Below are 24,600 nucleotides of genomic sequence, written 5' to 3'. Positions count from 1 at the left end.
TAAGCATGTGCGTCTCGTATCCCCATGTTTGTCAACATTAATTAGCGTTGGAGTTTGATGCGATTGCAAAGACTTAAGTACCCTCTCCTCCATTGGTGCAAAAAAAAATGACAGCTCTTGAAAATGAGTGGTTGTAAAGACTTAAGTGCCCCGAAGATGATTATTTAAGACCCAGTCTCTACACTGTAGGATTATCCGAGAAAGAAATCTCCTCTAGAGGAGGCCATGAACATCAACCCTCTTACTCTCTCTCTCTCCCTTCTATTTCTGCTTCTGTGCACATCCATTAGAAGATCATACATTGCTCCATCAAACACCGTCTGACCTGCACATTGACTGTTGTGGAGCCTGATTCAAAGTTTTTACCCTTACAGGAGGAGGGTTTGGGGGCTCATCCCAGCGTGGGTAGCATCATTCAACTCTCACTCTCTCTCTCTCCCCCTTCTATTTCTGCTTCTGTGCACATCCATTAGAAGATCATACATTGCTCCATCAAGCACCGACTGACCTGCACATTTACTGTTGTGGAGCCTGATTCAAAGTTTTTACCCTTACAGGAGGAGGGTCTGGGGGCTCCTCCCAGCGTGGGTAGCATCATTCAACTTGAAGAGTTGTGGAGTCTGATTTAGAGTTTTTACCCTTACAGAAAGGGGGGTCTGAGAGCTCCTCCCAGTGTGGGTAGCATCATTCAACTTGAAGAGTTATGGAGTCTGATTCAGAGCTTTTACCCTTACAAAAGGGGGGTCTGAGGGCTCCTCCCAGCGTGTTCATGGCCTTTTGCCCTTACAGAAGAGGGGATTTACATTTCGTAGAACACTCGTCACCGGAACGAGATGAACACCCGTCACCGGAACGAGATGAACACCCGTCACCGGAACGACGGCTCCGCTGAGACCTCCTCGCTAGGGAGAGGAAGACGACGTGGTGGAGCTTCTGTTGGCCATCCTCAGCGTGACTGCACCGACTGGGTTGCTGTCGAGGAGGAGTGTGAGAACGGTGACTCTTAACTTGAGCAATCTTTCTTTTGATGATTGTAGTTGTAATGTATCGTTGAAGTTAAAATGGGGAATGAAATGACAATAGAAATTGCTGAAAATTTACAAAAATAAACTAGACTCAATAACGAAGACACCACTTTTTACGGATTTGGAATATGACCTCCGGTTAGGGAGATATGGCTCTGACAAGTTGGTCCTAATTTGCGGAAGACACTACAAATCGCTATAGCGATTTGCGGAAGACACTACAAATCGCTATAGCGATTTGTGAATCGCTATAGCGATTTGCGGAAGACACTACAAATCGCTATAGCAATTTGCGAATCACTATAGCGATTTGCGGAAGACACTACAAATCGCTATAGCGATTTACGGAAGACACTACAAATCGCTATAGCGTTTCGCGATTTACGGAAGACACTACAAATACTACAAATTGCTGTAGGAAAGCCCGATAATACTACAAATCATTGTTGGAAGGCCCAAAAAAAATTTGGTCCAGAGGGCGCTGCCCCCCGAGCCCCCCCGCCAGGGGCGGCCCCCCCTAGACCCCCGCCCGGGGGGGAGCCCCCGGACCCCCCTCCTGTAAGGGCAAAAACTCTAAATCAGGCACATAAGTAGAGAGAGAAGGGAGAGAGAGTGAGAGGGTTGGTGTTCATGGCCTTCTCCAGGAGGAACCCTTTACCTCCCTTGATTTCTTCTCTATAGAGAGAGAGGGTTTTACAGTGTTTTACGAAGAAGGAAGAAGAAGAAGAAGAAGATGACGATGGAGCAATGTGTGCACAGAAGTAGAGAGAGAATGGAGAGAGAGTGAGAGGGTTGATGTTCATGGCCTTCTCCATGAAGTACTCTTTGTTTCCCTTGATTTTTTCTCTAGAGAGAGAAAGGGTTTTACAGTGTTTTACGGAGAAAGAAGAAGAAGACATGTTTGTCCTTTTTTTGAACAGAAAAAGAAGACTTTGAAGAGTCAACATCATCCTCGACTTTCTGGATGGAGGACATGTTTGTCCTTTTTTTGAACTATTTGTTTTTTCTTTTTTGAATGAAGGGCATTTTTGTTATTTTCTCAAACCATCACTTTATGAGAAGAATAGTAATAAAGGGTACTTAAGTCTTTGCAACAACACCAGAGTCCCATGCAAAGTTATGTCAACATACACAGGAATACGAGCCCCATGTGCTTGTATACGTGGTGCTCATTCAAAGCCCCGAACACAGGCGTGGGATTCAGTGAATCATCGGGGGCGAACATACACAACCCTCTCCAGAGAAGCCACCTACAACCAGAGCCATGAGTAGCATTGCCATATTGTGGTCCTGAAAGCATGACCTATGTTCTTCACTATTCTTGTCACATCAAGCATGCCTACCTCACGACGACGGTATTTTTCAGTATATTGGCCCTCACATCAATGCTGATTTTTCAGTCCCAATGAATGTTGAAACTCATTAGTTCAAAACTAATGAGTAGGTGTTTTCCTTTTTTATCCTCTTCTTCTCTTTGGTAATTAAGAAGAAATGTTACGTGATAAAAAAAAATTTAGGGAACACTTTTGACTGATATTTCGAATACCGGGCTTTCTGCTCTATGCAAACTGGTCCCAAGTAACTGCCTTGGAAGAGCATTGGGAAAAAAAGTTCCTAACCTAAATCTATTTTTAACTGTAAATCCCTTTCTTGCCCAGACAACTGGCAACTTGTGATGGTGCACTTGACTTTCACCATTTTCTCTGCGTCAACCCATTCTCATAGCATAGCATACAATAAATTGGCAAAAATAATTGAAAATTTTAAACCAAGTATTTTTGGAATAAATAAACAAAGTAATGTCCTGCCTGTAATTCAAAGGGAAAAGCTGTCTGAACACAGGACACGAGATACTCCATTTTTGTGCATAGGAACAGTATGTAAAGGAGTGACCATGTAAAAGGACAAGACACGGGTGTAAGTTGAAGTATCATTGTGACATAGGGAAAAGGAGTGACCATTTTAACGTCCCTTTGAAGGTGGTTTTATCAGGTTATTTATGGAGCATTTGTGCCGTTAATAACGCTGGCCTGTTAACTACGACCTCAGCTGAGGCACAGAAAATAGAGATGGCAGTAGACTTGGGGAAGCGGGATTCGTCCAAACCTTTCATTTGGGGCGAGGATGGAGGACATGAAACGGAGAATGGACTGGGAATGGAGGTGAAAATAAAAACCGGTGAAGGATGGTAGCGGGGATGAACTTGCACTTTCTTTGGTCGATGATTAAAATACCTTTAGTTATATAATAAAATTATATTCTTAATACTAAATTTTTAACCCTATCTTTCTATCACTGCTGTTGATCCTTTCAACCTCTTGGCAGCTTGATCTCTCTTCCTCCTAATAAACACAGCGGTCGAAGATGAAGATGGTAAGTTTGGCGAAACCATGATCTGGAACAAGGACAGGGGCATGGATGAAGATGGAGATCACTATTTTGAGATGGGGCAGGGATGAAGCCCATGTCCCCCGCACCCACCATGTCCCCTCACTACCTGGTCCATTGCCATCCCTAACAGGAAAAGTTATTCGCTGCCACCAAGCTGCTGCAAACAAAAATAACCAAAATATCGTCAAGGGAATATCCCAAGGGTACTTTGCTAATTTCATCCTCTCTCTCTCTCTCTCATTACTTGTCGAATTCCGCACGTTATCAAAAGTCAAACTCTCTGTCTCTCTCTCATTACTTGTCGAATTCCGCACGTTCTCAAAAGTCAAAAACCTGAAAAAAAAAATCTTTACCCTGGAGGTAAACGGTGGGTCCCACAATGGCTTTCACAGTTCCCTTCATAGTCATACGACCACCTTCGCCTTTGGCTACATCCTGTCCTGCCTCTAACGGCCCGAGTTGTCGAGTTTCTCTCTCTCTCTCTCGTTCTAGAATTCAAGGATGGTCGAGTTTGTGGACGCAAGAGGGATCGGTGGGAAGGATGCGTCTCTCTAGAATTTCACCACTCATTCAAGCGTTTGATTTTTGGCATTTCAACATTGAAGGCCAAGAAAGAGAAAGTTGGGGACGAATATTTTGAAATCTCGATGCACCAACGTCTAGTTTCTAAGCCTCTGCTTTGGTAGGAGGAGAAGTGCAGAAAACCAAACAAAAAAGAGACGTTTTGTCGATTCTTCCTTATTTGGAAACAAAGGTGACGATGGTTGTTGATCACTGTTCAAATTTAAACCATATATAGAGAAAGAAGGTAAGGAGTAAAGAATGTAGCGTTACCTTTTCTTTATGTTTTTAACCCCAACGGTAGCATCTGTTTTTATTACCGTAGTAGCTGTTTTTTCTTCTTTCAGCCTTTGGCTTACAGAGTCTTTGTATTTTCCTCCATTTTTTTCCTTTTCTTCTTTTAAATTTATACGATGAGGAAGTTGGATGTTCAGTTTTCTTGTGTGAAAGCATGCTAGCCCACACTCTTTTCCCTCTTATTCTGAAATTTAAGCAATTTTCACAATGTTTTTTTTTCTCTTTTGTATGACCACCTCAGTTGGGATGTTCCTTCGGAAGAATGATGTTGGTTGGTTTATCGCCAAAATCTCAGTTCATATTGGTTACTAGAAGATTTGCATTACAGGTGCATTGTAGATTTTTTGTTTTTTGATGACGAGGAACCCTTGCTGAAGCGAAGGAAAACCCCGGGTGGGGGCCCCACGATCACCCTGCCTTACGCGACCCACCTCTGAAAGGTTAGGGACACACCCGTCCGCCAGTGGGTTTGATCCGGGCGTCTTCAACTCAACGCCTTCACAACCACCCACTGGCCACGCGGGCGACCCTCGCGGTGGTACAGGTGCATTGTTGATTTGCTCTGTGGTAATCCCTTAACTTGGGACGAGGAAGTCAAACTTTGGCTCTGGATTCGTTTAAGCTAATTTTTATTTGTAAGGGTTTAGATGTTTTCTTCATTGGTTCTTGATATATTTATAGAAGGTGAATCGTGAAATTTCTCCAAGTAATTCATCAACATCTAAGCTTTCCTTTTCTATTTTTGGTTGAATCAGAAACATTGCCGGAAGGAGATCCAAGAATAGAGTCATTTATATTTACGTGTTAAAAAAGAAAATGGAATTTCATGGCAATTCTGCATGATTGGTTTGCTTTATGAAGAAGGCTTGAAGCTTGGGAGGTCGTATTTTATTGCTATTTAGACACTTATTCGGGTTTTAGATACCACGAAAAATTTCATCAACAATTCTGAAACATGCTTGTTTCAACCTTGTTAGCTAAATAGTCCTTCACGACAATATACCAATTAATTTGGTTCACCGACACATTTGTGGTGGTCGTTATCGCTTTTTTTCTCAAACAGATCAACGAGTTCTTGATATTCACGGGTCTGTTGCTATGAGTCCTCTAGTTCTCTGTAGTCTTTAATTGATCATCTTCTTATCCCTCCGACTTTCTCGCAAGTTTAATTTTATTAGAGATTCACCTGGTTGAAGATTTGGATATCAGATTTTCTTTTTCTCACTTGATTCTACTTAGAAACCACCGATTTTTTTAATCTTGTCATGATGTCCGCAAAACCACTTGGAGAATCACCAATATGCACTATTTTGGTAGTTGGAAATTTTGGGCCTGACGATCTTTTGGTAAACCATTTGCAGGCCACATTGAACAGATCAAGCCCAGCGGATTAAGATGGCACCTGTGGAAAATCGCCATGTCTGTTATGGAGAAAAGGTTGATCAATCGGAAACCAATAGCCAAATTTCTATCTTGAGTGCTGAAATATATGGATATAGCAGGACAAACTCACAAACTTCAACCTCTACGTTCACCAATGAAAATAGCATTAGTCCAGATGGATCTCCAGTTTTTGGCCGCCCAATTCAAAAGTCTGCAAGCAGGGGCACACCCAGCCTGACTAGAATGTCAATGAGACTGAGAACACGTGTCTTGGATGAAAAATGTAATGATCATGAAGCAGATTATTTAGGTAAAGGAACTTATTCTTAATTCCATTCATTTTCTCTTCCTTTCATGGATCAAGTGGGACTCTGACTCAGCTAGAGTCCAAGTGAATATTTGCAATGCACCAGGGAATGTTGACCAATTCAAGTGGGACGTTGTATTTCATAAGTTCTATCGCTCCAAGTCAATTTTCCTGGTTTCAACTATATTTCATAGGAAAAAATTCTATCTCACAGAATGGAACTTAACAATGCAACCATTCATTTTTCTATGTATACTTGTAAGCAGCATTTTTCTTGATTAGTCTAAGACATTGCTTTTTCCTAATGTCAATTCCTGCTAAAGTGACAAATAGCAGTTTTCTGAAGAATCCACTGAGTAGAATTTTGTTTCTGAAAACTGTTAAGATAATAGTTATTGACACCCGACCCTTCATTAACTTGTTGAAAAAAGGGTTTTTTTACACAAATATGTTAAGAAACACATTAGAATTTAGCTTTCCTGTTTTTCCCACTTTTGTTATTCTTGTGTTTCTCACATGTTTATTTTCTACGCGCCCCTTTTCTCGTCTTGTTTAAAGCATGAAAAATTAAGTATTTATAACTCCGTTGTTTATCTATGACATTATATTGTTGTTACCATATTTGGAGTAATTGTTCTTACAAATAGGTTTAGGGGATGTTTAGTGGATGCTCAGCCAAATGCATGTTGTTTATGTTATACATTTTCTTTTGAATTTATTATTCAAATACTAGGTTCATACATATTTAAGATTTTTTACTAAATTCCTATTTTACAATTCCCATGATATTTCTTATATAAATAACCAATCAAAAGCAACATGTACCCTAGTAAACATGACAAATTCACTAGAATTGAGTTAATAAACCTTGGCTCAAGTTGAAAATGGCATCAAGCCTGAATTATATGAATCAACTGTTTTTTTCTTGCAATTTGGAGACTTTAGTCATGTTTTTGGTTTCTATATCTTTACAGATCTGTTTCCTACTTAAGCAATGCTGTTTAAATTGATGGTTTCAGAAGAAGAGAAGTTGGAAATGATGAAAGAAAGGTTTGCAAGGCTGCTATTGGGTGAGGACATGTCTGGTAGTGGGAAAGGAGTCTGCACAGCCGTGGCCATTTCAAATGCCATCACAAATCTTTATGGTTTGTCCATCACAAATTTTCTGCTCTTTGAGAGTTATAACTTAAACTTCAATTTGATGTAGGAAATTTGTAGTTGGTAGCTTCAGCCATGGCTAGTAGTGATGAACTTGACGGTTTGCTTCAGGACTCTGAGATTTTACAAGTTGAGCTGTGAACAACTAGTCTGCTGCTTCTAGTGACTTTGGCTGAATGAATTTTGTGTTTTGGCCAATCCCACATTGAGAAAACGGCCTCAAAGCTCCTGTGAAGTTGTATTTAGTCACTCAAGCCAATAACCTGATAGTATTTGATGTTAATATTAATTCTTCAATGCTAGTTCAAAAATTAAGAAGGTTCAGAAGACTCACTGAACAGTTACTGACCGTTTGGCTAAAACCTGCTAAATGATTTGAACCCAAAAAGGTCTCAAAATTGATTCCAAATAACAAAAATGCAATCAAATTGGCTGGTTCCCAACTCTAAATTTGGGCTTTGGATTCTCCCATACCAACAGTGATATAGAGGTGATTATTACATATAAATACATATACAAATGCACATGCACATGTGCATGCTCGCACATAAATGTACAGTATGCCTTCCACAAGGATGACTTCACTCCCTGAGAAAATGTGATCCAATACTGCTTGGTCTGCTCTTCTATATGCTTCCTTGTTAATTCTACAAAATTCAGTTATTTAAATTTTTTTCCCTACAGCTACTGCATTTGGGCAGCTCTATAGATTGGAGCCTCTAAATCTTGAGAAGAGGCTGATGTGGAAAAGAGAGACAGAATGCCTCCTTTCCATTTGTGACTACATCGTTGAATTTGTTCCTTCTTGGCAAGATCTTTCAGATGGCAAAAAGCTAGAGGTAGGAAGTTGCAGAACCCAGTTGACACTATGACCAACCAATGTCTCCAAAACTATATCTTACAGTGCCATATATTTCTGTTAAAGGTGATGACTACCCATCCCAGATCTGATATTCAGATGAATCTTCCTGCACTTCAAAAGCTGGACAACATGATCCTTGTAAGTCACCTATGTACTGCAAAATCTACTGCAACTTTTTTGTATTTGTTCTTTCTGCATGATAAATACTTCCAAGAAAGCAGGTCAGTACTTGAAGTTTAAGATCTAGTGTGCATGTCTTCATTTTAAGCCTTCATCTTACTTTGCATGTCCTTGATGCTTTTGAGGTTGAGCCAATGGTTTACTTTCTTATCGATTCATGCAGATGTGCATATTTGCAACCCATACATCATCTGGGATATTCTTATTGGATCCAAAATCATTTCTGTTTTTTTTTCTATTGAGCAGGACATCCTAGACAGTTTTAGCAACACAGAATTTTGGTATGTAGATCAGGGAACTGTGCCATCAGACAATGATGAATCAGGGAAAATGACTCCTAGACAAGAGGAGAAATGGTGGCTTCCAACTCCAAGAGTTCTTCCTCGTGGCCTCTCAGATAAATCAAGGAGACAGCTGCAGCACAAGCGTGACTCTGCAAGCCAAATTCTTAAAGCTGCTGTGGCCATTAACAGTTGCGTTCTTGCTGAGATGGAAGTCCCTGAATCATATCTGGAAACTCTACCAAAGGTTACTTCCTAGCCAACCTATTCTATGCAACTAATGAGGATTTCAAAAAATATGCTACTTCAGTTGACCAGGTTTTGTTTTGAGTTGTCTGGCAACTTAAAAGAGACTGCCTTAGTCACATTCATGCAGAATGTGTCCCAAAGTGGCACAAAACTTGAGACACAACAAAAATAATAAAAAAGAACAGATGCATAAACATAATGCATTTAACCAAATGCAAAAAAAAAAAAAACTTACACATGCACAAGAACACCAAAAAAAAAATCTTATTAATCACAAAATATACAATTTAAACATGCATCACTTTCTTATCCTACATTTGCACAACACACACTAACTGGAGGAGGGTCCGATGGCTATCTGGTCAACCAAATTCTCTGTCACAGGGACACACCATTTTGGTGGAATATCCCTGGTCACACAAGCGGACATGAACACTAACATGTACAGTCCATATTTTAATATTATTTTATTATTTTTTTATGTTATAAAGTTTTATTTTAATATAAAATACATTTTAACATTAAAATATCAAAAAATTAGTTTTTTATTTATTAAAAAATAAAAAATTTATCTTCGTGTCCCCTTTCCCAATTTTTTTTTGAACTTTTGAGTTCAATCCGCGCTAAGCATCCTCGTGTCCATGTGTCTTTCTGACATAGACCAAATTTGTCCAAAAAATAAAACTATAAATATAAAATATAAAATATAAAATATAAAATATAAAATATAAAATATAAAATATAAAATTAGTCATTTAAATAATGACAAAAAATAAAAAGAAAATACCTATTTTATCCCTAAAAGTACATATTAAGTATACTTAACACACAAAGTACCTAAACTAAAGGCTAAAAGCCTAAAAGGAGTATACATAAGTATAGATATATACAACATATATATAAGACATTACAAAATTACATACATCTTAACATCCCTCTTCAAACTTATAGTGAGCAACTGAGAGTTTGCAAGAAGAGACAGCACTACAAATGCTTCCATCTTCCAACAAGATCTTCAAGTCTTCCATCTTATTAGGATACATCAAGAAGGCTTCACCTAACAGGACTCCAAGTAAATTGATATTCAAGACCCCAAAAGTCTCCTCTAGCTCTTGCAGCGAAGGACGAAACAAAGCAATGACTACAACTACAAAGATATATCACAACAAAACATATATGCTTTCCTTAGGCTCCCTTTTTCATTAGGTCTCGTTAGGCCCCTTCAAAAAATCGTAATTTTAAGTATTTTTTCTCATGTCTAACACCTTAGATGTTATCTATAGGTTTTGTTTAGTGGGAACTGGCTTTTGGATTGCCGGAATCTGACCTGTATACAGGTTTTTTCGGTGATCTAAAATCAATGGCCACGAAGGTACCAGTTTTTCCCGACTCAGAAAAATATATTTTTTCTTCGAAAAAATATGATTCAAAAGTTGATTCCCACTAAATAGAGCATGATAAACACATCTAACGATTCAGATCTATCATAAAACACTTAAAACCTGTGGGGCAGAACGAGAAATGGGGCCTAAATACAAGAAATGCCATAAGAAGGCAATAAATATTCACGGAAATCATTTTTCAAATAAGTTCAAATATAAGAACTAATTTGAAAAAAACAAAGTTTTAAATCAAATCCAACAACGGTAGATGGAAAACTTAGCTTGAATATAGTGTAATTATATGCACAACAAAATGTCAATTGATGCAATCATAAGCATCGTTAATACAAGCAAGCTATACAGAGATAGCTCAATCTAGATTACAAGTCTACTATGAAACAATCAATGCCATATAACATTAAAGAAGACCAAAACATATAGAGATTCTTAAACCATATAGAAAACCAAGTGCATACACAAAATACAACTAATCATGGATACCTATAAAGAGATCAAAAGAACTCATGTATATGCAATAATCTAAATAATTTAAAGCCACATATCTTATATAAAAGACATGCATAAGAATAAATTTAATCATATATGAAGTGATAGATTTAAGGCACTAAGGGCACAATATAAAAATTTATATTTTATAAATAACAAGTATGCAATGAATCAAGAGTCTTTAATAAAAAACACACATGTCCACCAAAGATCTAAGTGGACAAGCACGTCCATCAATAATGAAAAAGTACTAAAGTGAACCATGAGGAAAATACTTATAACACCCACTAAGGAAAAACACAAAGAAGTTTCTCATGATTCTCATCTTAATATTTTATTAAAAACTAAGTGTATAACATAAACATAATATTTAAATCCCATCCAAAACGTGTAAGATAATGTTCATTAAAGAGCCATGAGACTAAGAAAATAACATAATTATAAGAACCATAAAAGGGACCAACAAAAGAAACACCCAATATCATAACTATTGTCCCACAAAAGGACCACAAAATTTCATGAGATCATACTTATGAAATAAATACAACACCATTATTTTAAAATTTCTCAAATCATTTTGAAATATATGTCAGTTTTTTAAGAAAGAACAAGACAAAGTTCAATAATAGAACAAAAGATAACAAATGCTCAAGCATACAAAATTATATATATATATATATATATATATATATATATATATATATATATATATATATATATATATATATATATATATATATCAAATAAAGCAAGTTTTTTGAAAATTAGAATTTAAACACAATTTTAAAAAACATACATATATTTCACAATATTAAACAAATAAACCTTATAAGAACAAGCCCAACAATAATAAAAAACATTAAAAGTTTTTTTTTGTTTTAATAAAACAAAGACAAATACATATATATATATATATATATAAAGATTAATGAAAATAAGTGCTTCCTCAAGCATAATGCATGAAAAGGATAACACAAGAAATACTTAAAGATATGAGATACATACCGGGTCTAGTTTTCCTTTGAATCCAAGCCACACAATGATCATGAATGATTCACAAAGCACAAACTCGAATAAAAGAATCCCAAGACCTAAAAGAGGCAAAATGCCAAGAAGAAATTCTTGGCTTTGATATCATGTAATAGAATACCAAAAAATACAAAAATAATACCACTAAGGGCTACAAGATCACGATCACAAAAGTGCATAAGCACAAACCAATGCTACTAAGGGCTTACAAGGTCACAAGTACAAGTCCACATAGGATAAAACAGTAGCCAACAAGGGGCAACAATACAAGCACTAAGTGCATATAAGACATTAAAGAACTAAATAGAAAAACACAAAATATAAAAATATTCATCTTTATTGAGCATAAATGCTCAAGAGAAGCATTGAGTTACAAGGAAGGGGAACACCCCTATTTATACACACAAAAGAGCCATAGCGCCCATAGGACACTCCCCAATGGCTAGAAATGGAGTCGTTGGGGAGGTCCCAACAACCCTATGTAGCTTTGACCACTATGCCCTTAACTAAAAACTAAATATCTAGTTTATACAAAAAATAAATAAAAGACTATTGTGCCCCTAATGTGCACAACATATTATATAACTAGTTAAAAGATAAAAATGCCCTATAGGATATTTACCTATTACATCATTATAAATAATATATATATATATATATGAATATTATATACATACATATATATATATATATATATATATATATATAATGTACAACTTAACACAACTAACTTGGCTCCACAATATCAAAGTGCACAAAAAAACAATTGAGTGATACAACACACTCATAGAACAAGAGGTCAATCAACTATCAATCAGAGTCAAAACATTAGTAATCTATGTTGACAAGAAGACAGAGGTGCACACATAACTCACCACAACAACTAACTCTGACTCAACAACACAAAAGTGCATACAACTCACCTCGATAAGGCTAAACAAATAATAAAGGATGGATCGAAAGAAGAGTGATTGACTAATAAAGCCGTATAAGAGGAAAATAAGAAATCCTTGAAAGACACATTACAAGGAACAAGAATTGATTGGACATAAATTTCAAATCAAGTGAAATCCTCAAGTAAGTTTAGTAAAAGCATGCAATAAATGCAATTTATCTAGCCTTCAATCTCGAACCGAAATGTCCACCAATATTAAGTGGATAAACACAAAAAAGTTCTCTAAGGAACACTTTCACAAAGCCCACAAAGGGGTACACACAAGAAGGCTCACAATATTAAAATAATATTTTATTAAATATCACAAGTATGTAAAAACCTGATACTTAAAACTCATGTGAGGTAACATGATAAAAAGAAACATGTAAGATAACGTTCATTGAGGAGCCATAAGTCTATGAAATATCACAAGGCACAAACCATTCACATGCAATAAAACTACCTCCCAAATGGGCACAAGCACAAGGGCCACTAAAAGGGACAACAAGATAACACACAATAACATAAATAAAACACATTTAAAATTCATTTATAAACCTTATAGGGGAGTTCAACATAAATTCCACAATAATGAGTACATAATTCCCATAAAAAGAACAAGTTTTGTATGAAGAAATCATGCTCAATTCTTTATGCACGAGTAGACAATCTCATTCATGAATGTGTATGTAAGACAATTACAAGTGCACAAGGATCATATATCAATATAAAAAAATTCATTTATTCAAATTTCAAAAATAACAAGGTATCCATGATCACTAAGACCTTAGCCACATATAATCTTTAATACAACATAAAATATTCTATGTTTCACATAAGTACATGAAAGAGAAAAGAAAGAAAGTTAAACACAAGTTAAGCAAAATCTCATAAAATCATACTTGTGAATGACACAAAACCATTTAAAAATAAATATTTCAAATCATTTTAAAATAGTTAACAATATTAAAAAACAAAACAAAGTCCAATATAACAATAACAAATACAATAAATAAGAACATGTTTTAACATTTATAACCATGAAGTGTTCGAATAAATCATCTAAATGTCAGAAACACATGCTCAAGAATATTAGATCATATACGTATATATTAAAAAAGCAAATTCAAAAACCTAAGATTCAAACTAGATCTCATAAAAGCATACACATATATATCATTTTACAAGACCAAATAAATATTATAAACCTTATAAAACATTTAATAAAAATAAATCCAACAACAATTTTGAAAATCATTTAAAGATTTGGTTTTTGACAAAAATAACATAATTTTTCAAAGATAAGAAAAATAAGATACATACCGGGTCGATGTTTCTCTTAAATCCAAGCCATACAATGATCATGAAGAAAAATAAGACCCAAAAAGAAAAATATCAAGAAAGATTTCTTGGCTTTGATACCATGTAATGAAATAAGTGAAAAAACAAATATAAAGTATACAAGCACTATTGCAAATCCAATAAGTAATAATACAAAAGCACTAAGGCACTACACAAGCACAAAGTGCATATACAAGACTTCAAAGAGTAAAAAACAATAACACAAAAACATAAAAAATATAATCTTCATTGAGTCAAATGCTTAGGAAAAATATTAGAAATATAAGAGGTGGAACACCCTATTTATACACAAAACAAGCCACACATAGTCCATTGGGACCATCCCCAACGGCTAGAAATAGAGCCATTTGGGAGCCCACAACAACTCTAATGACATATTACAATTGTGTCCTTAACCAAATGGTTAAGGACAATAGAGAAAAATAAAAAAAACAAAAATACCAATGTGCCTCTAATAGGCACACCCTATTATAACACTGTGAAAAGATTGAAATACCCCTAATGAGTATTTCCTATTAAAACATCATAAATACTAAATATATATATATATAGAGAGAGTAGAGCATAGATGCTTGTGATACGTGCTTGATGGGTTTTTTAGGTTTTCTTATTTTATTTTTAAAATCTGACCATACATATGTGATTTATGTACTTGATTTTATAGGGCTCAGCTCTTGACAACACATGGATGAGTTTTTATAAGGTTCAAAAAATCAACGGTCCAAAATCTTTGTAAATTTTTGAGGCTCCAAATATCATTCTTTTATCGAAAACACATGATTCAGGTGTGGTTTCCTTGTAAATCCATGCCCAACACATTTATGTGGTTGAAACTATTAAAAAACATCGAAAGAGTAGAAAAACCCATCAAGCACGCAAGCACCTACGCTCTACTCTCTCTTTATATATATATATATATATATATATATATATATATAACTAGATCAAAATTTCCCTATAATCCAGTCCATACATCGATCATGACTCCTTCATGAGGCAAGAACTCGAACCAAAGAATCCTAAGATCGAAAGAAACAAGATACCAAGAAAAATTCTTGGCTCTGATACCATGTTACGAAATAGCACATAACCCATGATACAAAAAATACAAATAAATAACATATATGAAATCCAAATGTATTAAAAAATGCATTTAGCTAGATACAATAAACAAAAAACTATACAAGAAGACGTCACTACAAAACAAATGCACACACTCAATCTACATCCATCCTCTCTCAACTAGATACCATGCATAGTTGTGAGGAAAGAAGACATACAACAACAACAACTACGCCTTCATCCCAAAACAATTGGGGTCGGCGATATGAACCAACAAAGAAAATCATTCTGGGTCTTCCACATAAAAAAATAAAATATTTTATTAATGAGAAATATACACAAAAAACTATACAAGAAGACCTCACTACAAAACAAGTGCACACACTCAATCTACATCCATCCTCTCTCACCTAGATACACACATACACACCCTTTATATAAGGAAGTGAGAGAGCAAGAAAAGGAGAGGACTAGCCTAACAGCTAGTTGGACCTCCGCCAACTAGCCATTAGGCACAGTCTTAACGGCTAGCTTGGTCAAAGGAATTTGATCAAAAAAGAAAAATATAAATATTAGTCATTAAATAATGACTACAAAATGAACATGAAAACTAAAAATACCTATTCTAACCCTACAAGCATACATTTAATTATACTCAATCTAAATATTAAATACCTAATAGGTATACCTAGAAAACAAAAAGATACAAAGAATAAACAATACAAAGGAAGCACCAATAAGTATACCTCGATAACAAAACCATAATATTACATTTATCTTAACACATATAACAATGCATGCAAGATAAAGAAAAGAAAGTAACATTTTTCAAAAAGCAAATATTTTTCATAACAAGAGTACTAGTGATGCTCATAAGAACAATGGAAAAGATTATAATGCTCAAAAAGAGATTAAAAAAGACTCCAATCACGAGAGGCTCAAAACCCAATATCCAAAAACCAAAGAAAGGTCAAAACAACAGTTTGGTCATCACAAGTAATTATAACTCAAGCTTCCAACTTAACAACCTCAAAACTTGAGTCTACCAACACAAGCATAGAACCATCAATTAAGGCAAACATCATAAATAACCACACTAGTGACCATGTACTTGCAAAACTAGCTATCCAAACTAAACAACAAGCATTAGCTATAACCACGTGAGATATGCATAACTCACCTCACAAATGGATGTAAAACTGATAACAAACATCAATTATAATGGATAAACACAACTCATCACATAAATGGTTATAAAGTTGATAAATCAACAATCTCTGGTTCCAACAAATAATAGCACGTGCAAAAAGGCAATTAGAAGCAAAGGAAATAAATGCCATGTGATAAGAACCTAATGAATCTTTTGTTGGAATATAGATCGGATCCAACCTGATGTGACCCGGTTTGACATGTGCGGGATGGCATAACTCATGAGAGTTACAGGGCAGTTATTGCAACTGCCCATGCAGGGTAACCACTGATAGTGGTAATCACCGACTAAAACCTCCCACTACAGGCCTCTCTTAGAAGTCTAAGATGAAACCGCCGGTGGGCACAACAGTCCCGGCGAAGCCCATATAAAAAAATCCTTTACCTTTTATTTGTTGGCGCCGGTGTGGAGGAGTTGTCGGCGGCATACAAACGCCGTGGAGTGACCTTCACCGGCGGGACCACAGGTGTCGGTGGCCGCCTGCAAGTCCGCCGACATTCAGGGCATCATGGGGTGACATGGTGGTTTTCGGTTTCTGAGTCAGTTTCTCAAAAAGTGAATGTATTCGGTTTTATCGAGTTATAATGTTCAGGAACTGGTCGGGTCCAGACGTGAACCTGAACCTGGTAACCAGCCCCATCCGAACCCAATCCGTGCGGATCGGGTCTAGACTTGAAGTCATGTTCGGTTTCAGTGATCTGGGTGGACCCAGACCCATTTGGGTTCCATGTCTGGGTTTGACCCAAAAAGACCGAACCTAGGATCCAGAACTAACCCGGATACTTTGTGGATCGGGTCTGGATTTGAATCCTAGTTATGGATTCAGATCCGCTCCATATATATATTGGATCCAACTTAGGTTCCTAGATCTGATCGAGGTCCTGTATGGACCGGGTCCGGATCATGATCGAGTTGAGGTTCGGATCTGACCCAATTCTTGTTTGGATCGGGTCCAGATCTTGATCGGTTTGTGGACCAAATCCTACTCGGGTGCTGTTTGGATCGGGTCACCAGCTCTGGACCAGGTCGGGTTCTGAATCTGACTTGGGTCCTGTTTGGACCAGGTCTGGATCTAGACGGGTTTGAGGATCTAGATTTGACCCAAACCCATTTATAGTTCTGGATCTGGGTCTGATCTGGACAAATCAGACCCAGGATTTGCATTGGACTTGGATTCTTTTCGGATCGAGATCGGGATTGTGATCGAATTTGGATCGTAATCAAACCCGGGACCCGGTCATTTTGGGTCTAGATCTAGACTTGGGGGATCCGACTTGAAATCCATTGGAACTTGATATGGATCCGGATTGAATCGGATCAGATTCGAAATGGAGTCCACACACTATTTACACCTAAACCGATTTTGTGACCGATACAAGGCATTTCGGGACCGGTTCAGAGCCCCTTTTAACCGGTTCCTATCGGTTTTTCACCGTTTCCTAAATGTGGAGACCTTGTTTTCATGGATTAGTAAAATAACAAGGATTTTTGCATTCGATTTTAAGGGTTTATGGACTTTTTTATTCATGTTTTGGACCAGTTCGTCAGTTCCGGGATCAGTTCAGGCCTTTAGTTGACCGGTTTGTGGCCATTTTAGACCATTTCAGAGCATTTTTAGATTGGTTCCAACAGGATGACCTTAGGTTTTACTTAAAAGAGTATGTTTTTTTATTTTTCATGCATTATAAGTGTTTATTATCATGAAAGTATGACTTTTTACATGCATTTGATGTTATTTAAAGTTATGCATGATATTTAAGCATGGATTATGACTAAATTCATGATATTTGTGATGTGTTTTCATCAAAATTTATTTATGCATATAAGTTGAAGCATGAACTTGTATTTTTTATGATATAATACATATTTCATCATGAATATATATGCATTGTCATGTATGTATGGACATGCTCTATAATATGAATATGTTTGCAGTAAAAGATCTCGATTAACTGACTCATGCAATCACCAAAGTGATATGAGTTATGTTGATTGATGATTCTTTGAATTGTGCTAAAGATTGGATATTATGATTATGTGTGACTTTATAAAACAATGATTCTACCTAAAGGTAGGCCATTGTGTTCTAAATTCACACATAATACTAGATGTATATACCCGCCCATGAAGCATATTCGTACCTAAAGGTACACTGCTGAATTGACTCTAGTTACATGATCTTCTTGTTTCACCAATTGAAGTCAATTCCTTGTGAATGAAGGAGATTAAGCAATTATGAGTATTATCATTTCCACCAAAGTGGAACGATAATGGCTCAATTACGCTCGTCTTAGAAAAGGTGAATAATAAAAGGTCTCACATTTACCTTTTCAATATAAATCTCGTATAGAACAATTAATCCCCCACTCATACGGAGAATAAAACAACCGCTCTAAAGGTTGTCTATGAGAAGTGAGAGAGCTTAAAAGGATGTCTATGAGAAGTGGGAGTGTTCGAATAATCTTAACCTTTTGCTTTTGCAATCATAAGTGGTTAAGAATATTAGAGGTATCATCTCTCATAGCAGGATAGTGAAGGAATTTTTGAAAGCCATTAGGGCAAAAGTTATTGATTTTATATGAGATTTTATCTGAGGCCATATATATTATAGACTTCATTATGGATCTTGGTAAATTGGTCATTAAAGATCTTATGTGATAATAAAGTTGTGTCATTCTAGAATAACAAGAGCTCAACCTTGTGTCGACACATGAAGTTAAAGTACTTTGTTGTTAAAGAAAAGACTGAGAATCATCTAGTATGTATTGATACAATCGATACGAAGGAAATGACTACAGTCCCCCTTACTAAACGGCTAGCACCGAGATTATATTTCTAACAAGTAAAGGAGATGGGTGTGTTTGATTCCTTCTGATGCATGACAATACATTATGGTTATATATGATCATATTTATAAAGCTAAATTGATTCTCTATGACTTTGTATATTGTTGATTCTGTATAAAGGAACTCTCATTTGGTTAGAGAGAATAACATAATAACAATATTAAAGGACCAAAAGAATGAGTTAGAGAGTATTCATGAAGGTAATTTTAACATGTTAAAACACTGAAAATGAATTATATTATAGTGCATAAAAATATGACATTTCATAAAGAAGTGTTCATCTCCATGACTCGTATGATTTATTCTTGTGAAACTGGATAGCATGTGAACCCACATGAAAAATGAATCAAGATAATAGTAAAACCTTGATGAAGTATTTTTCCATGTCAATGGGTCAAGTGAGAGAATGTTAAAATATAGATCAGATTCAACCTGATGTGACCCGATTTGACATGAGCTTATCATGGAATGATATAACTCATGAGAGTTACAGGGCAATTATTGCAACTGCCCATGCAGGGTAACTATTGATAATGGTAACCACCCACTAAAACCTCCCACTACAGGCCTTCTCTCAAAAGTCTATAAAAAGAGACTTGGTTGCTTGATAAGAACAACCAAGGGGTGTCCTTTTTTCTTCATTTTGGGTTCAAGGTCTTGCTCACCGTCGACATGACGACCTGGGTTCATCATGGGCGTCGATAGCCTGAGGAGAACGCCGAGCACCCGCGTATCGTTTCATCCATGGTGTCTACCGGTATGTATTGTTGCTTTCACATTCTGATCCTGTTTTGGAGAACACCAACATCCATTTCAAAACAAGGCAGCAAAAATTATTTGAAGTTAAATTTTCAAATTAAGGAGAGACATAACAAATTTGATCATCTCTAGGAATATAAAATCCATTTCACAAGGGCTAACATGGTCACAAACAAAAAACAACACAAGCATCCAGTCATAACAAATCATAAAAACAAACTAAAACAAATGAGTGATACAACGCAGACAAAACCAAAAACCAAAAACCAAACAAATGCCAGTTAGAGCCAAATGGAGTGCAAATTCCATACAAACCGACAATCTAAACTGATAAAACAACAAAGTGCATACAACTCGCCTGAATTAAAAAACATCTCTAATTCTACAATAGATAAGGTGCACATAACTCACTTAAACAAGCCATAAGAAATGGATAATGGATCAAAAGCAAGCACTCCGATAGGCTAAACCAAAGCCGAAAAAGGCCTATACCTATAAAAACAATTTCCAAATTAAGGTAGAAAACATGAGGCAAGATAACTTGAAAACAAAATTTTCAAATCAATCCATGCAATCAAGTTAAGCAAATATGCAAAGTTTTAAAAATGATATTTTTCAAAGACTCAACATATTTGCGGTCCACCAAGTGAATCAAATCAATGCAACAAAAAGAATGTGAAACATGCATACACAATCATGGGAACACGAACTAAGATGAATTCACAAAAAATTTCAAGAGTTCAAACATAATGAAAAACTTATAACACATGAATTCACAAACTCCACAAATCTCACAAGAGAAATGCATTCTCACAGAAGAATGATCATAGGAGAACCTCACAAGAGATAAGCATGCACATGACATAACATGCAAACATAAAAGAATCATGATTAGGTTTCAAAAACTCAAAAATATCCAGTCACATGGAACTCATAAGGACATGATGACAACAAATGTGTAGCACAAAAGAATCTAAAGGATCTCAAGGTAACAAACGCCTTGAACAATCCACAAAAATTCCCATAGAGCATTAAAACTTATACTCCACAATTCTCATAAGAAATCATCCAAAATTCACACATGCTCTAAATCTAGGATTCATAAATATTCAAAATGCCTATGCATAGATAAAACAAGGACACATTGCATAAAAGGATTCATATGCATAGATTATGCATTCAAAGCATAGAGCAAAAGAAACAAGATCACTAATGCTCACTTATATATATCACTTGCATTAAGGACACCAACATAATTAAAAATTAACTGAAAAAGAACCAAATGCATAAACATAATGTGTTTAACCAAGCACAAAGAACAACAAACTTATACATACACACAAACACCAAGAAATAAACAATTTATTAATCACAAAATATACAATTTACATGATGCACCCTCAACAAGCACTTGTGCACACCTACCTATTGACACACACTCTCTCACCCTACACACACTTTTATATAAGAAATAGAGAGAGGGACTCGCCTAACGGCTAGTTGAAGGGTCTAATGGCCAGTTGGACATCCTCCAACTAGCCATTAGGCACAGTCCTAATCGCTAGCTGGTCAACCAAATTAGTCTAAAAAAAAAATAGAAGAATACAAAATTAGTTATTTAGTGACAAATAAAAAAGTAAAAAAGTAAATGCCTATTCTACCCTTGAAAGTATACATTAAGTATATTTAACACACAAAATACCTAAACCGAAGGCTAAAAACCCTTGAATACAAAAGAAAGAAATACCTACAAGTATACCTAAGAATGCTTAGGCATATACAACATATATATATAGAGAGAGCGAGAAGCCTATAACAGTGGACAAGCAAATCGTCCACTGTTATCGGACTGTCATCTGCCGCTGATCGCGCGGATCAGCAGCACTCGCTTTCTTTTTTTTAATGAAAACAGACAATTAGAGGTGGTCTCGACCGCCGCTAATTGTCTGTTTCCGCCCAGACAATTAGCGGCAGTTGTGACCACCGCTAAATGTCTGAAATCAATGCTGGACGTGTTCGACATTACTTGTTTCTCTCCCTCTCTCTCTCTATATATATATATGTATATATATCACACCACATTACATATATCATAAATGAACACAATAAGAACATAGATACAGATTCCTCACTCTTACATTATGCTCTTGACATCTTGTATGCAGACTGGAAAGACCACTTTGGGTGAAACAATTTATAAATACATTACGAACCCAGATCATTTCTCCCCTGACTATATTCTCAATTGCCTTGACTTGTCAACTGAACACAATGCACTGGATATAGCTAACAAAGTTGAGGCTTCAATATATGTATGGAAGCGTAAAGGTGCAATAGCTTACTCAAAATCTTCATGGGATCTGGTCATGGTTGATGGAGATAAAATGGAGATGCTCACAGGTAGAGCTAAGAGCTTGCTTCTGTGCTTGAAGCAGAGATGTCCTGGACTGTCTCAGACAAGCTTGGACACAAGCAAAATCCAATACAATAAGGTAAAATATGTCAAATAATATTTATCTTTTGTTCTTTGGTTTAACATTGTACCATGTTGCTCTTAGGTTCATAACTATTTTATGTGGCTATATAGATGCTTATCAAATTGCACCAAACACCAGGCATGTTGCATCTGCAATCATCACCTTTCACCAAACAGATTCATTATTCTGCCTATGGCTTCAAATTGCGGCAGACAATGCATTGAATTTTGATCACTTTTGATCCTGAAAATAATTAACATCTATTTCTAGTCAGCATGAACTTCTTTCTCTCGATCCTGAAAATAGTTTTCTATTTCTCGTCAGCATGAATTTGTCTTGCAAGTGTCAAAATGCATAAGCGCATGCTTATGTATAAATATTTATGACTGTAGATGCATTATTTTGGCATTTTCTCTGTACCTATTGTCAGTTCTGAGGCAATCTTATTTGTAGGATGTTGGGCAAGCAGTCCTTGAGAGCTACTCAAGAGTCTTGGAGAGTTTGGCATACAATGTTGTTTCTTTGATTGATGATGTGCTCTATGCAGATGACATAGCAAAGCATTGAAGATGACAACCTCCGATTCCGCTAAGATTTTTGAAGTTCATAGGGGTGATTCACCACAAGGCTCAATATATTCATCACTTCATGAACTTAAGGTTGCTGACTAAGTGCTTTAAAACTTGGAGCAACCAAAAGAACATGAAAAATTAGAAGTATCCCTTGTAGTTACAGTCACTGCCACTATGTGGAAGCGATTTCTTAAGTCAGTTATAGCTACAAGAAGAATATAACATGTAGATTATAAGGTTGAATTTGCAGCCAAGCCAACCTGTAACATACACCACTGGGTTTGTTACACTGATCCATTATACTCTAATGTTTATGCTCTCTATTAAAAGTTTAAGCTTTTTGTAGTTGTCATTCAGGTAGCTTATGCATGCATTATAGAACAGAAGAAAATGCATTTAAGGAAAATAAGGAAATAATTGAATGGTTGCTGAGATGATGCTCAATCAGAACATGCCCAGTTGGGTTGGCAAGCCTCCCTTTGGCTATGGTTAGTCCATTTCAGGCACGGTCCCTGGTCTGAAATGAATTGCATACATTGAGCTGTTTACAAACTGGTCCTCACCTGAGACCAATCTCCCTGACATACTGGCAGCTTATTGATGCCGGTGCTACGCAGACTAGTGATTTTGACCCTAATTGGTAACAAAAATCAACAATCTAACCGCTTTTCATGAAAACATGGTGGAAAAGCCTTACAGAAATGTATCAAGACTAATGCTGATTGATGATCTTAGTTAACTAAGGCTGTCAAAGCCTCGGGCTTGAGCCCACACAGCTCACTATGGACCCACATCTAAATTTTGAGGGAGCAGTTCCATTTCATATTCTATAAGACACTCTTGGGCAGGACCAAGTCTGGGTTTGTATGGCTAAAACCTGTCACAGGTTATTCAAGCAGAATCATTTTTACTATAGTGCTTATGTGTAAAATTTTGTACCTACTGGTAGGCCTCGAGTCTAGTTCACACATGCCCGAACCATATCCAGTTCCGGTTAATACTCGTCCTACAGGTCATCCTGGTCATATGGTTGTAAGGACCAGACCCAATGTTTTGATAGGGTAAGAGCCATACCAATTGACAGCCCTATCAACAACAAATTAACCGAGAATAGATAGCAAATCTGTCAATAATGGACCAATTAATTCACTGTTTGAAGGATCCCAAGTCATCCGCTACGATGATCAGTGGGTAAAACTTGATTTGTAAGCAACCATTTGTCCCTGCTCAGATTGGGATCTGACTGATACCAACTGGAACGAGTGCAGCGTAGGCCCAGCCTGATCAGGTCAGACCCTCAAAGTAGAAGCAAAGAGACGGAGGCATGATTTGGCCAGCACACTTGCAATGACGACCGATCTGACCGAATGAGCCTAAAGTTAACAATGCAATGTAAGCTTGAGCTTTTGCAGAGTCAGAGACTGGTTTATCTGCACCTGACCAATGCAAGTATGGAACATGCATAGTCCCTCCCAATTATTCTTCATTTTGATTGTTAAGCTGCACATCAGGCAGGATGAAATAATATAAGCTGAACCGGTTAGAGGACAAGCTAAATAGGACACGGACGTGGCATGCTGACTTGTGTTGAATATGTATTTTAATATTTACTTCATATTTTACTATTTTTTATGATTATTTTTGCATTTCTTACATAATTTTGAGTTTGATCCATGTTTATACAATAGTTACCAGAAGTTTCTAAAAACCTCAGAAGCTAGTTTTTTAAGAAACTCGCTTTTGAAGTAGGAAACTGTGTTTTTTCA

The 24,600-nt window shown here is 36.3% G+C and overlaps 1 protein-coding gene across 2 annotated transcripts; it reads left to right on the top strand.

Moving 5' to 3' along the window:
• Positions 1 to 3,921: 3,921 nt before the first annotated feature.
• Positions 3,922 to 23,180, top strand: LOC149845047 (rop guanine nucleotide exchange factor 7-like). Of its 2 annotated transcripts, XM_089997429.1 has the most exons (9): positions 3,922 to 4,224; positions 4,516 to 4,841; positions 5,636 to 5,967; positions 6,984 to 7,109; positions 7,807 to 7,961; positions 8,048 to 8,122; positions 8,411 to 8,692; positions 21,951 to 22,277; positions 22,716 to 23,180. In XM_089997429.1, the coding sequence occupies exons 3-9, from the start codon at positions 5,670 to 5,672 to the stop codon at positions 22,827 to 22,829; spliced, it is 1,377 nt and encodes a 458-aa protein (XP_089853555.1). In that variant the 5' UTR covers positions 3,922 to 4,224; positions 4,516 to 4,841; positions 5,636 to 5,669; the 3' UTR covers positions 22,830 to 23,180. The 2 variants fall into 2 exon arrangements, with proteins under 2 accessions (XP_089853555.1, XP_089853557.1); XM_089997431.1 differs by lacking the exons at positions 4,516 to 4,841; positions 21,951 to 22,277.
• The last annotated feature ends 1,420 nt before the right edge of the window (positions 23,181 to 24,600 follow it).

Source organism: Nuphar pumila, chromosome 2 (assembly GCF_984573655.1).
Source record: "Nuphar pumila chromosome 2, dmNupPumi1.hap1.1, whole genome shotgun sequence".
Taxonomy (NCBI): domain Eukaryota; kingdom Viridiplantae; phylum Streptophyta; class Magnoliopsida; order Nymphaeales; family Nymphaeaceae; genus Nuphar; species Nuphar pumila.
This window is presented reverse-complemented; position numbering and strand designations above follow the sequence as displayed.

Bases quoted from the DNA above. Each gene is read 5' to 3' on its own strand.
- LOC149845047 (XM_089997429.1), top strand. From the start codon at position 5,670: ATGGCACCTGTGGAAAATCGCCATGTCTGTTATGGAGAAAAGGTTGAT. The intron at 8,123-8,410 runs GTAAGTCACCTA...TCTATTGAGCAG, and splicing joins AGCTGGACAACATGATCCTT to GACATCCTAGACAGTTTTAG. The intron at 22,278-22,715 runs GTAAAATATGTC...TCTTATTTGTAG, and splicing joins GCAAAATCCAATACAATAAG to GATGTTGGGCAAGCAGTCCT.